We start from the raw sequence: 14,928 nt of genomic DNA, 5'->3' as shown, positions 1-14,928 counted from the left end.
ATTTAGCTGCTCCCAAATACCGCTTTTGGACTACTAGCAATTGTAGGAATTCTGGGAAACAGTTTAATCAGAAAAATGTCGGACATCAGAAATCAACCAAGTTTGAAGATCTAACTATGTATAGTCATATACAGATTATCTACAAGTTGCTTTCATATTGATTTCTGAAAAGTCACGATTTTAAGCAAAACCAAGAAATCTAACACAAATGAAACACAAGTAATACACTCCTCAGCCAGAACTAAAAGTCAAAGTGACTTTCTCTGCACTCCCAATGGCAAATACACCAAGAGCCACAAGCCACACATTCCCACCATACATTTCTCAGAAAGCAAAGGAAACACAGACTTGAAAACAAAATCATGGCAAAAATGTGTTTTTTCTGACTGCATATGGTTAAACTATATAGCTACCAAGTAACTAGGATCTTACAGCTTGCAGCAACTCCTATCAAATAAAGCAAATGGATAATAATTACATGTCAGATTACTACTGTCGCCAATGACCTCAACTACACATTAAAAAACCCATTAGTTTACCAAGAGTTAAACAACATAAAGGGATACTATCAAATCATTATGTGGATTTATTTAAAATATGTAAAGGCTTTAATAAAGTTTTATACAGTGTTTCACACTTCCCCCCCCCCCCCCCTCCATTTTACTGGAGACAGATTTAACACTCTTCCATAGTATAGAATAATTAAAATAAAACTGCTTAGAGAAAGAGGAACTGAAACTGAAGGGTCAGCATTAGGGTGACATTTCCATGTATCACTCTCCTCCCGTCAAGCCACCCTTTACGTCTTCTTATGAACAGATACAGGTTAAAGCTATCTAAGGTCCAGGAAATGCCACGCACTTTGTCCCAGCAAAACTACAGGAATGAAAATTATAACTAAGTTTTTATAACTTACTGTAGGCCAAATACAGTAAGTAATTTTGTTTTCACTTCAGGTCCTATGTTGTGCTCAGCATGAAGAGAGCTGTAGTTAAAAACTCTTTCTTCAGCCTTGGAACTGCATGACTCTCCTCTGTCCTCTGCTTTTCAGTAGATTGAAGCAGTGAACCAACAGGACTAAATACTGTTGGACAAACTGAAAGGTGAACACTTACATAGTTTGTATGCTCACAGATGAATTCTTAATGTTTATCAACGATAAAAGGCAATACTGTTTCCCTTACGCTTTTGTTTAATCACATCAATCATGTTTTTTTTTTTTTAATATGGTTGGAAGAGGAAGAACTAGGAAATCTTTATATACGTGCTCTCTGTGGATTAACCAGGAGCAGTTCTGCTAAGGACAGAAGCTCAGGCTATTGAATTGTCTCACAACAGGCAATATAACACTAAGCACTATAAACATGGAGTAATTTTCAGGTATTCATTTAACGTGCAGAGGGAGTACTTCTCTTAGAACATTCTCCCCTTTTTTATTAGCACAACTTAAGAGACTTGTCAAAACACAAAGATGCCGTCCACTACAGGAGAACTTTCTGCAACAAACCAGAGACACATAAATCCCATCCTTGCCCAACTCATCACGATGACCTTAAAAAGGAAACACAAGTAACCTAGAATACTAGCATCATCCAGATAGGGGTCAAAAGAAGATCAGCCTTTATTCCTACTGATCCTGGATTCAGCCATTTAGGGGATCAACAATTTCCTTTCAAAGGCCTGCACTACCAGACAAAGGCAGTTGCCCCTGCCTGCCAAGTTTCCCCCATCTGTTGGGTTTTTTTTTTTCCACTCCTTTAAAATTGTTTAAGTGTTTAATGGGCCTACAAAGGAGTCTTCTTCAACACAGAGTAGTTTGCACGAATGGGTCCTAAGACTTTAGTTCAGGTCTTCAGGATGTTAATGTTTCTTCTCATGTGTCTAGTGTAAGATCTGAAGACCTCCCTTGGCGAATAAAAGACAAAATAAAATGTGTAATTCTAAGTCTTCAGGGGCCCAATCCATTTCAGCAAATCAGGTTTCCCTGGACTTTTTTTCTTTTTAAGCAACAGGAGTTTCACCCACGGACTGAAAAAATCTCCTTAAAGCAACACTGAATTGCAAGTACAACTGCTTTGCATTAAGATTCAGAGTAAGTTGTGTGTTTGCCAGCGTCACCTCCAATGCTTGTAGCTGGTGGGGACTGTTCCCACACCAAAGGCTGCTGTACAGGCACAGTGTGCTCCCAGTTCTACTCTTTGCTGTGTTTTCCAGTTTGTACTTCGTGCTCTGGTGTGCAGGGTGCTGGGTAGGGTGTCAACACGTGTGCTACCCACATTTAGCATAGTACTAATACATAGGAATTAGGACTTGGAGTCAGGGGGTTATTAAGGTCTGGTGCTCATCATCCCCACTGTCCCAAGCATATGAGACATACTAGGTTTTTTGACTAGATGAAAAACATACACTTTGCGTAAGAGGCTCCATTTGGGACAGAAAAAAAGAGAGAAAAAGAATCCTATGAACATTTAAAACCAAAACAAGTCTTCCAGAAAGCTTCAAAGTCATCACTGCATTCCAGAAAAATTTCCAACCACCACCTGCAACTATTTAACTTTAAAAATTCTCTAGAAGAAGCAATCAAAATTTTAAAAAGGAAACAAAATTAATTTTTATTCCCTAGGACTTATGACAGGCTGAAATTTGAAGAGCTGTCTTACTCTGTGTATCTCAGAACACTTGACAGAACGATCCAGATACTAGCATTAAAGTAACCACGAGCAAACAGAGCAGCTATTAGGAATGTGGTAACAGCTCACATGCAGCCATGGATATTAGAACCAGTTTTACTGAGAAAAGGAATGTTGGCCCTAATTCTGCAGTTATCCCTTCGTCTTTTTCAAAGAGTGCCACAGGGATTTTTAACTTCCATCTGGACAGTTTTGCTTTAACTATTTTTGAACACCATGTGTAAGAACACAACAGAATTTTAGACATTAGAGAGGGAAAAGACCTATTAGATCACGTAGACATCCTCCTGCCAGTTAAATATTTTTCCCTAGAGAACAGTTCATAATGCTTTGCCCAGTGCAGTTTAAAGCATGTTGAGATACTTGGCTTCAACCGTCTCCTTTGGAAAATTATTCCACAGTGTACGAAGAATGTTGTTAGGAAGTTTTTCCTGACAGACACAGCATGTATTTTTCTTTCCTTAATAATTTCCAGCCTATTATTCATGGTTATATCACATTGGGGCAGCCTGAACAACTCGTCTTTACACCTTCAAATAAATGGAGACAGATATGTTTCTCTACACATCGGTCACTAGTTGACCAGACAACGCACAACTTCATAGCCAAAATTTACACCATACTTTAATAAAATCAGTCATTCCACCCCTTTTGTTACTGTAGGATAATTGTCTCCACCCCGGTGAACATTTTTAGATGACACTCTCAAAAAATTGTTTATTCTTCCTTGTCTTCCGTTACCTTTTGCATTCTTCACAAAATAAAAAAAAAAAGCATAATTGACTCACAAAAGAAAAATACCCTCGCAAAGTCAGCACATCAATAAATGTACTGTCTAACTCTTCTGCAACAGCAGCTGCTGCCAACATCATGATTTCTGCACAGGGTTTATACTTCCTCCCTCCCTAGTGTCAAAATATGCATTTAGCCAATGTGTAACATTTTGAAAATCTTCACTCCTTTCCGTCTTCTCTCCAACAAAAGAGGTCTATTAAACTAGCTTTATTTTGACAAATGTAAGTATTGTTAAATAGTTTAAAACAGAAGTTATTAGGAAGCAGAAACTTTTTAAGCATCTCAGATTTTAAAGTATTTCTTTGTCCTCGTTTCAGCTTCCTTAAATCCCTGTCAGTTGTCTCCTGCATTACTTTTACCTCATTTAAATTCAGAATAACTCAATAACATTTTTCATACTACCTTTAACATTAAGTCTGTACATCATAATTTCTAGATCACAAACATCCCTAGATCACAAATTTTGCAAAAAATTAATATGATCAGATGTGTCCAGAAAAAATGTAAATGGAGACTTTAAGAAACATGTCAGGAAAGAAAAGATTAGGCAAAACATGGAGTGACTGAGGAAGAGTGGAAGAAGGGAGGTAAAAACACTATGTACCAGAAGCACAGAGAACATTCTGGTCATTCTGAGTACACACATTCAGACTTTAAAGATGCACAGAAGCATAAATCCAGAATAACAATGGACCAAAGATTGCTATGCCTTTAGATCTTTTCCTCACCAACAAGAACACCTGCTCTTGAGAGGGACAGGTGCTCTAAATTCATGAACCTGCTTCATCTTGACAGTGTTTTAAGGATCCAAACAGATATTCCAACCACTGCATTAGCAGGCCAAAAAGCCAAAACCAAACCTCTGTACCACTGAATACAGGAGATTCCTTATTTCATACCTTCTGTTTCTTAAAAAAGTACATTAGAGATGTTGAATCAACCAACTAACTCTTCCACTCCCATGAAGTCATAAGATTGCATTTCTCTACACATGCACAAAGATAAAGAAACAAAGCAGACACAGCCTAGGAAAGCCAGTTAAAAAGTAGCTCTACGAAGGCTCTCCAACAAAAGAGAGGTCTATTAAACCACCTTTATTCCAGCAAACATATTTTTGATGCTTCCTTATTACAATAGAACTTACAAGCTAAGAGATGCAATGTTTGAAACACTCACTACTATTTTTTATTATTTAGTTTAGTCCTAAAACATCTTTCAAGTCATCTTTGCAAGTGTGAGTGTACACAGACATAATCTTAACTCTTCTGCAAGGCCCTCTCCTCTGCTTCCCTTGGAAAGACACAAAACCTTCAACGTTCAAATAAGAGAAACACATTCACCCATTATTCTTTTTGGCCTATTTAATCTCTAATCATGCCATTGAAATCCATTTGGTTCTACAGTTTTGAAAAGGTGTCTTTTTTTTTTTTTTTTTTTTAATCTGTAACCATGAAATGTATTGCTCTTTGAAAGGAAATAAAAGATCTCCACAACATCTCTAAACATTCTTTTTCTTTCCTCCATATTAATTACAGATCTGGCTGTACAGGGAATAAGTCTGCAATTCACCCTCCAAGGTCTCACATTTTACCTTACATTACCAGAGAGCTGAAGTCTCAATTTGTCATTGTCAGCTGGAGCTTATGGAAGCAGCACTCTAAGATGAATCACTTTGAAATGACAGATGGAATAGAAACAGAAACTCCAACCACTTCTAACCAGCTCCAGCCCACAGTTCCTACAAAAAATGTTTTATTCTACTGTTTATTACCATCTTAGTATGACTACAGTTCTCTACATGAAAGCTCCTATCAAAAATTAGTAGTCTGACTTTTCTGTTGATGACTTGGCTAAAGTAGACAGTGAGGGGAAAGACCTATCTAAATTCCATTATCAGATCTAAAGAACCATACTTACAAAAGAATTAAAAACTGTTGATCGGTACGTCCAAAACCAGAAAAGCAAATCAAGCTGTTACATCTTTTTATGAAGTTCCAGCAGAATGCAGTACAACATATTTTGAGCAGAAGAGGAGCTGATATAATTTCAAGAATCAGTGGAGGTGAAAAAAAAAAAGTTGAAAAGGTAGTATCTGAACACTAACAATGCTTACAATGAAGAAAGCATCACATCAGAAATTAAAAAAAAAAAAAATCACCCACTGTTCTTTAGACAATGCATGTTTTGTATACTGAATTAAAAACAAATAAATGTAACAACAGCATCAGTGAAACCACTAGCAAACCTTGCTCTGGACTGCAAGGTGAGAATCTGTATCATACTTTCAGTGAAATCGTAAGATACATACAAAGATGCAGAATCCAATCTGTGCAAAAAGATACATTTCCTCCTCTAAATAAACAAACACAGATTTTGAACATGTTTCCTCATTTGTCATATGCTCACAAAGAGCTCACAAATCAGGGCAGCACTGGGAACTGTGACACAGCTTTCTCATGTGGACCTGCAAGAGATCTTAATCCCAGGGTAAAGCGATTGCTATCTCTAGACAGCATTAGCAGCATAATCTGCATGCAACTACTGGGATGAGAAGTATTTTCCAAAATCAGTTAATACAAAATAACACTATAGTAACTTGGTGCATCAACTTCCACTTAATGGATCCTGACTGTAAGCTGCAAGTAAATGCTGTAGGCCAATCATATGAAGAAGACAGCACTGCTATATTGGCCCACAGGCCCATCTGAAGACCAAGGGAAAGAATCTTTCTGGGGTAAGGCTGCAAACAAGTCACTAAAATTTGGCACTAATGCTAGACCTTAAGACACTTCATTTGCAATGTTGAGGCAGGATTAAAATTATCACTATTTCTCCGTAAGGTTTATAGACCAAGCAATTTTCAAAATATTATTTAGTTTGTGAAATAACTTGTTCGCAGTACAGATGAACATTAATATCCATCCGGCAACACCCAAATACCTAAAAACACAAGTGGAATTGTCTGACAATAACAGCTAGTAAACAGACAGGTCTAAAGGTGACAGTTCAGACACGCTGCTTTCTCTTCCTCCTCGCTGCATCCCACAAACGCCCTCCCTCAGACTCCTGCCAAGTCTATTGCATTGCACAGCAACGGCGTAATGCCTGCCAATTTCTAGAGAGCTGAGCATACTTCTCTGTTTAGTGTTTTGTCTCAAGGCCAACAACGCAGTCAGGACATACAAAAACACCCCAAAGACATGACGTGATAGAAAGAACAAAGCTTAACATAACATGTTTTTTCTAACATACTTAACCTTTCCACATTTCTAGTAACTGCCCATTTTAAACATGATTTGTACAGAATGCTCCTTGGCATTCACAAACATATTATGTACTAGAAAGCTAAATATCAATTCTTTCTCCTTTCTTCAGAATATCACTCAATCTGTAACTGACACTAAACACCAAAGAATTTGTATCCAGATAAACCACTAACACACAAAAAAAATTGTATTCAGACTAGTCAACGTGTATATTATCATATTAACCCAGTCTCCGCATCACCATTTTCTCAAAGAACAAAACCCCCCAAAACAGCTATGGCTGTTTTGGAATCAAACTTTTCTTTCTTTCTTTCTTTGTAGTTTCCAAAAGGTAAATAATTCCCTCAGGTGAACAACCTATTTGGGGGAAAGGGATTGAAGAGAACCACACAAATGCTGTAAGGCCAAATTCTCTCCTATCCTTTGCATTTTTATTCTCTTTCAGGTATAACTCTGAACTACCTCATTAAAGACAGGAAAATAAAGAATTCTTATGATGCTACTTACATTTTTACAGTGGATTGTAAAAAACACAAGATTTTCCCAGACAAATTGGGTTTTCCTCACCTTTCAGTTCTAGGGGTTTTAGAGAAGAATTCAACAATAGTAACAATCAGATACAGTTTTGTTTTCAAAACCTGAATTTTATGCTTCTGCTCTTCTCTGTCCACAAAATGAAAGACTTCCCTGCTCTATATTATTTTTTACAAGAGATGAAATACTCATGAGATCAGTAGTTAGTAACTTCAAGAATAGACAAATATCACCCACATTCTTCAACTGCTATGAAGACACAGGAAAGCTCTATCTTTTCTTGACAATGTAATCTTTTCTTCCCCTCTTCCTTCTCTCCTTTTTAATTAATAAAAAAGTAGCAGAACTGCTTAATGGTAACCAAAGAGTCTCTCCCTAATGGAAAGAAACATATGGAGACTGAAGAGAAGTGAATACCTGCACAAAAATATAATTTTATGAAAGAAGTTAAATTAAAACTATATAATGTGAAAGCTCAGTTTCTCCAGGTCTAACACAAAAGCATATTCCTAAACTCTAAAAATATTCCTAAAATAACAGACATTTATTTAGTGTAATGTAACCAAAAAAAGAATACTGTACATATGGCAAAGCAACATGTACCAGCAAGGGTACAAACTGGTGGCTGAGACTGCAAACAAAGAGACAATGTGTCCAGTATAAGGTAAACTGTTAATGAAGACTTACCTCCAGAAACTGGGGCATCCATGAAAACAGCTCCCATTTTTTCAACTGCTTTGGCTAATTCTTTTGAAACTGCAGGGTCTATAGTACTGGAATCTATTAGCAATGAGCCTTTTTTCACTTTCCTAAAATAAAGGTTAATTACTGTTAGTAAGTATTTGTTCCACAAGACATCTGCAACTATTACCATGGCACTGGCTCTCCTCAGCATGATAAATGTAGAGACACTTTTTGGTACACTAACAAACAAAAAGTTTTAAACTCCACTGAGCAAGATCTGCTCGGTATGTATATACTGCTGAGTATGTGTACTGCACAGTTTTGAATGACTCAAAACACAATAAAACCTGAACACAAAAAAGGATGTTCTTCCTAAACACTATTATACAAAAAATTACACAAAAAGGCTGCACTAGGAAAACCTGCCATCATGCAAGCTTGAGCTTAAAAAGCTTCAGAAAATGATCAAAGTCAAACCAGTCACCAAGGACCAGGTCACTCAATGCAACAATTAACTACTACTGTCAAATTACACTTCCTTCTCTTGAATATGGAGGCTGAGAAGCTGCAGCAACACAGGACTGCTTTACACACCCTCTACTCCCTGCAGTGTTTTGCACATCTAGGTACTCAAAAGATTAACCAGATGTATTATACCAGTAAGTATAACCAGTGCCAATCGGTCTTCAAAGCACTGCCATCCTGGATACAATTCTTCTGCAGCTGTTTGCCCAGCTTAGTGGGACTGATCCAATTACCCTTCTTCCCTGAACGGTCTAAGCTAAGGATACTTAGATCTGCTCAGTCCTACTTTGTGGGGAACTAAACTACAGACAGTAAGGGAAGGAAGCAACTATTACTTCTTATATTATAAGGAGCATAGAAAATCCCTCTCTTCTATTTCATTTTCTAATCGCTACACCTTAATACTGCCTACAATCAATAACTAAAAAAGCTATCATCCGTTTTAGACAATCTACTGTACTTTTGTCTGCTGTGTGTTTCTTCCTTCATATTACTAATCCGGATAGCAGTAAGATCCTACATGATCCTCAAAGGTATTGAGTAGCCTTAGTCAGCCTGCTAGGAGCCGTGCACATGTGCCCAGAAGAGCCTTTCAAATACTATTTAATTTTTAATTTGGCAAGTCCAAAAATCTCTGAGTATTAGAATTCTGCAAACTACAGACTTTAGGCTCAGTGGAAATCACTCCACAAAAGTTAAAAAAACACTGTTTCAGATTAAACAAACTCTTTAGATATTTTCTTATGTAATAAACAGAAATACATATGTTTCTTATGTAATAGAAATCAATAAAGCCTTGTCAGCTATTCTATGTCAATGCACTTTAATACCATGAGACACAATGACAACTCTTCAAAACATTTAATTACTGAAAAAAGTATTTGAGCAAATAATGGTTGCCAGCAAATATTCTAATTATACTTGTCCGTAGCACATTACATTACAGTAAAAGAAACATGCAACTGAGAAGGTAGATAATAGTCAGTTAAATTGTCTCAAATTCACATAAATTACTATTCTACTGAAAAGAAAAATCAAGACTTTAGCCAAAAGCCATTCAAAAGCAAGCACAATTTAAGAAAACTCATGTAATTAGAAATATCAATAGTGACAAAACAGAGACATCAAGTTAAGTACCCTGAAGGCACAACAAGAGTTACAGCAACAGTGGTCATTTGATAAATAAGGTAATACAGCCTTGAGTAAGAGTGGGAATTCACCAGACTACAGCAAATTCTTACTTCAGAATTCCATTTGCTCCTGTGTAAACTTCTATCGCATTGGGACTAGAAGGCAGCATGGTAATAATTCTATCTGCTTTTTCAGCTACATCTGCTGGGGAATCCGTTACCTTTTAAAGAAAAAAAAATAAAAATTTTATGTAAGCTTCCACTTCCTCAAAAAGAGATGTAAGACAGGTTTGCCGAGTTTGGTTTTAGTATTTGCAGGTCACTAGTCACAATTAAGCTAGGTCAAAAACACAAGACAAAGTTCCCTACTAATATAAGTGTTAATTAATTGGATCCAGTACCAGAAAATTTTTTTAAAAAATGGCAAAGTATGTCCTGTCATGGAAATTCCTCCAGAAAAACCACCAATGGGGATGCTTGCATGAAATCAACCCATTCATGAATCTTCATTTCACTATAAACCATGCATCTACACAAACTATCACTCTGCAATGTTTCTAAGGAGGGACAACACTAAGGATGACAAAAATCTCACTTTTTTTCTTGGCTTATATAAAGCATTGAAAGAGAGGAAGACTGAGGAAAAAAGGAAAAATAAATAATACACCTCTGAGCCTCACCTTAAAAAAAAAATCAGACAAACTAACTGATGTTTCTCACAATATTATGGCTGACATTTTAAAAAATAAAACTATCAGCTCAAGCATCCTTCAACAAAAATGTCTGAACAAGTTTCAAAATACATTGTTAGCTATTTGTTAATAAATAAACATACCTAACTTTAAAAGTATCTTACCATCCCCAGCTCATTCTCAGAGGCAGGCAGCATGTTATTTAAGATACGTACGCAGCAAGTGAAATATTGACAGCTAAAGTAGTGAGTTTTGTCAATGAACTCAAAGAACCCAGAGTTTTACCCAGAAGGCATTTGCCACTAAGATTTTTGTCGAATACTAGTTTTAAATAGAATCACAGAATGGTTTGGGTTGGAAGGGACCTTAAAGATCATCGAGTTCCACCCCCCCTGCCATGGACAGGGACACCTCCCACTAGAGCAGGTTGCTCAAAGCCTCATCCAGCCTGGCCTTGAACCCCTCCAGGGATGGGGCATCCACAGCTTCTCTGGGCAACCTGTTCCAGTGCCTCACCACCCTCACAGGAAAGAATTTCTTCTTAATACCTAATCTAAATCTACCCTCTTTCAGCTTAAAACCATTACCCCTTGTCCTATCACTGATAAAGAGTGCCTTCCCATCTCTCCTGTAGCCCCCTTTAGGTACTGGAAGGACACTATAAGGTTTCCCCGGAGCCTTCTCTTCTCCAGGCTGAACAACCCCAACTCTCTCAGCCTGTCCCTGTATGGGAGGTGCTCCAGCCCTCTGATCATTTTTGTGGTCCTCCTCTGGACCTGCTCCAACAGGTCCATGACCTTCCTGTGCCGAGGACCCCAGAGCTGCATGCAGTACTTGGCAGTGAAGGCTGAGGCAAAAAAGTCATACCTCAGCCTCAGCTGAGCACCTCAGCCTTCTCCATATCCTGGGTAACAGGGTCTCCCATTTCCTTCTGGAGAGGGCACACATTTTCCGTAGTCTTCCCTTCATCACTGACGTACTTACAGAAGCTTTTCTTGTTGCCCTTGATGACCTTGGCAAGACTGAGTACTACCAGGATTTTAGCTTTCCTAACCTGATCCCTGGCTGCTCCCTGACTAGGCTTCCCGGCCTTGCTTCCACCCTCTGTAGGCTTCCTTTTTGTGTTCGAGTTTTGTCCAGGAGTTCCTTGTTCATCCATGCAGGCCTCGTGGCATTTTTGCCTGACCTCCTCTTTGTTGGGATGCATTGCTCCTAAGCTTGGAGGAGGTGATCCTTGAATACTAACCAGATTTCTTGGGCCCCCTCTTCCCTCCAGGGCTTTGTCCCATGGTACTTCTATCAAGCAGGTCCCTGAAGAGGTCAAAGTCTGCTCTCCTGAAGTCTGGGGTAGTGAGTCTGCTCTTCACCCTCCTCACTGCCCTGAGGATCTTGAACTCCACCATTTCATGGTCACTGAAGCCCAGGCTGCCCTTAAGTTTCACATTCCCACCAGCCCTTCCTTGTTGGTGAGAACAGGGTCTAGCATAGCACCTCTCCTTGTTGGCTCCTCTATCACTTGGAGAAGGAAGTTATCATCAAGGCATTCCAGGAACCTCCTGGCCTGCTTATGCCCTGCTGTGCTGTCCTTCCAATGGATATAAGGGATATCAAAGTCCCCCATGAGGACCAGGGCTTGTGAATGTGAGGCTGCTCCTATCTGTCTACAGAGGGCTTCATCCGCTTGGTCTACCTGGTCAGGTGGCCTGTAGCAGACCCCCACTATAATGTCACCTGTCCCTGCCCTCCCTTTAATCCTGACCCATAAGCTCTCAGTTGGCTCCTCATCCACCCCAGGCAGAGCTCCATGCACTCCAGCTGGTCACTGACATAGAGGGTGACGCCCCCTCCTCATGTCCCCTGCCTGTCCTTCCTAAAGATCCTGCATCCTTCCATTCCAACATTCCAGTCATAGGAGCCATCCCACCACATCTCCGTAATGCCAACAAGATCATAGCCCTGCAGGCGCACGCACACCTCTAACTCCTCGTGTTTATTCCCCACGTTATGTGCGTTGGCACAGAGGCACTTAACATGGGCTCCTGATGAGGCTGACTTACTGTCTGTAATTCCTCGTGCTGCTCTTCAGGTGCTCTCCTGCTGACCTGTGATCCTTCTCCAGGCTCTGGCTATCTATTGCTGGCAAAGGCATCAAACAGGCAGGGGTGGAATGGACTGAAGTTCCATCCCCGCCGGCAACTTTAGTTTAAAGCCTTCTTCACCAGATTGGCAAGCCTGTGACTGACAATGCTTTTCCTCTTCTCTGACAGATGGACCCCATCAGCCCCCAGTAGACCAGGTTTCTCAAAGCAAGTCTCATGGTCTAAGTAGTCAAATCCCTGGCTGTGGCACTACTCCACGATTTGCTGATTTGCCAGATTTGACTGGTCCTTTCAAACCCCTTCCCTTTGACCAGGGGGACTGATGAAAAAACTACCTGTGATGATGATGATGATAATAATAATTCATTATTTTAAAAATGCATTGTTAATACATTCACAGCTCCAGGAAAACAGCAACATAAAACTACAGCTTATTCTTTTATCTCTAGCACACGAGAATCAAATCTGATTTCACTCATTCATGTAGTTCTGCTGAAAGGAATTAGGTTGCAAGCAGGAAGCAAGATGGGCAAAAAGCAGATTTTTTTTGTGGATAGGGCTCGCGGTATTTTCCAGTTATTGTTGCTCAGTGATGAAGTGTAACCTTGATATTAGAATCTAGATATCAGATCTATTCTACTAGATATATTATACGGTTTGTGTTTTTAAATTTCAAGAAATGTCTTAAGCAAAATTTTATATGCACTTCTTACTCAGTGTGAATAAATTATAATTTCCATATCACAGGGCCTTAGGGTTAAAGAAATTGCAGTTTAACCTGAAAATTTGGCTCTTTTCCATAATGTAGATAGATCAACAAATTGATGACCTTGTTTCACCACTTCTTGTCTGTTTATAACTACAGGTATTGATCCTAAAGGCACCTATGTAAAAATATTATCTTTTTATATACAATGCTTTCATAAGGTCTCAGAATCAAAGAAAGCATGTTAAATACACATTTGGAAGAAATATTAAATGACATCTTCTAGGATACAGCATGAGAAACTTCTTGATTTCCATTTTACTTATTGTAAAATAAGTAAAAGAAGGAAAGACTATACATTCACTGAACAAAGTGCTCAAAAAAAAGTAAAGAAACTAGCACAGAAGACACTTAGAAACATGCAGGTTTTGTATCAAAAGGAGAAGTTAATACTACACAAAACATGTGGTATAATGCATAGTTACAAAAGGAAACATACCCTAGTCCAAAGAAGAAAGGTTAGGAGGAATAAATGAGGCAATTATAAACAGAAAAGCTTCTATACTCAATTAGTTAATTTTATGACTTGCTTCCCTTGAGACTGGAGAGCCTAGCTCTTTATACAGGAGTATGATACCTTTGTCTTTAGTTCTGAATATCTCTGATTCGGTTCAGTCCTAATGTGTATTATTAGAGGAGGAGACAGGAAGTGTGTAACTGGAACCTGGATTTATAGATGTCTTCTCATTTGAAATACTATCTCCAGTATTCTCAAAGGTTTGCAAGTTATTAGCCAAAGACTGTGGCTCATTTTCAACTTTCATCCATAACTTGAAAAACGTACTATGTTGGGTACACAACTTAAAAACTACATCAGCCCCACATCTCCATTTGGCTATGTACATAGGACACAGCTGTTTTCTGATTACAGATTTAAACAATGCTTACGCAACACAGATATACAGAAGACATAATATAGTAGTCATCTACACAGAAATTAATTTATTCCATCTATATATTTCAAAATACTAACATGCTTTTTACATTAAGACAATGAGATTAAAAATGTACATAGGCTGTGTGTACTTCCACCGTCATACAAAGGAAAATAATGTTGCTACCTTGAAGCAGATAGCATAAAAAACAGGACTTAAAGTGGGACTTGTCATTCTTGTCTTTTTGGTACTGTAATGAATATGATTAAAATCCCAGAGGAAATCTACCTAGCTGGTTTAACAAGCAGTATAGAATTTTTTCATTTTCTTTGGAGCTTCCTGTCTCAGAAATAAAGTTGAATGATTTGAAAGGCATTAAGAAACATTAAGCATTTGAAGTCATTAAGCATATGTGTGTAAATTTTAAAAACATAGTAAATGCTAATTACTGATTACTAGCATAGACTGTATTGGGTCAGAGTAGCAGCATACTAAATTCTGTAACTGTTCTGATACTTGCCAGTTCAAGCAAACCTTTGCGGTATGCAACTGGATAGGGGAGACTTCTTCGTACTGGTCATTGGTTTATACCCTCCATATGCACATCTCCTTATATTTGTTCAAAAATGCTTCTCTATTTTTTTCTTATGTTTACGATAGGTCAATTAATAGTTCTGCTTGCCTGAAATGCCATTCTCACTGAATACATGGAAAAAAGCTGGTTTTATGCTGCTTTACACTCCAGCAACACTCTCAAACTTCCAAATTTGAGGTAGGATTCAAAAATAGGTCAACTTGAACAAAGTGACATATACGCCTTCTGCTCTGTGAGAAAGAAAGTGATGACCACAGGGAAAGGGAGAGACAGTGTA

The 14,928-nt window shown here is 38.4% G+C and overlaps 1 protein-coding gene across 1 annotated transcript in view; it reads right to left on the bottom strand.

Annotated features, from left to right (window-relative positions):
* Positions 1–14,928, bottom strand: part of HIBADH (3-hydroxyisobutyrate dehydrogenase) — a 78,605-nt gene that overhangs the window by 61,534 nt on the left and 2,143 nt on the right. The window contains exons 2-3 of the mRNA XM_010076002.1: positions 9,736–9,845; positions 7,973–8,094 (exon numbers count right to left, since the gene is read on the bottom strand). Coding sequence (XP_010074304.1) covers positions 7,973–8,094; positions 9,736–9,845 — 232 coding nt within the window. The remainder of the gene's footprint in view (positions 1–7,972; positions 8,095–9,735; positions 9,846–14,928) is intronic.

The sequence above is a fragment of the Pterocles gutturalis genome, unplaced genomic scaffold, assembly GCF_000699245.1.
Source record: "Pterocles gutturalis isolate BGI_N339 unplaced genomic scaffold, ASM69924v1 scaffold6788, whole genome shotgun sequence".
Lineage (NCBI taxonomy): Eukaryota > Metazoa > Chordata > Aves > Pterocliformes > Pteroclidae > Pterocles > Pterocles gutturalis.
Note: the sequence above shows the minus strand (reverse complement) of the source record. Positions and strands in the feature narration are given on the sequence as shown.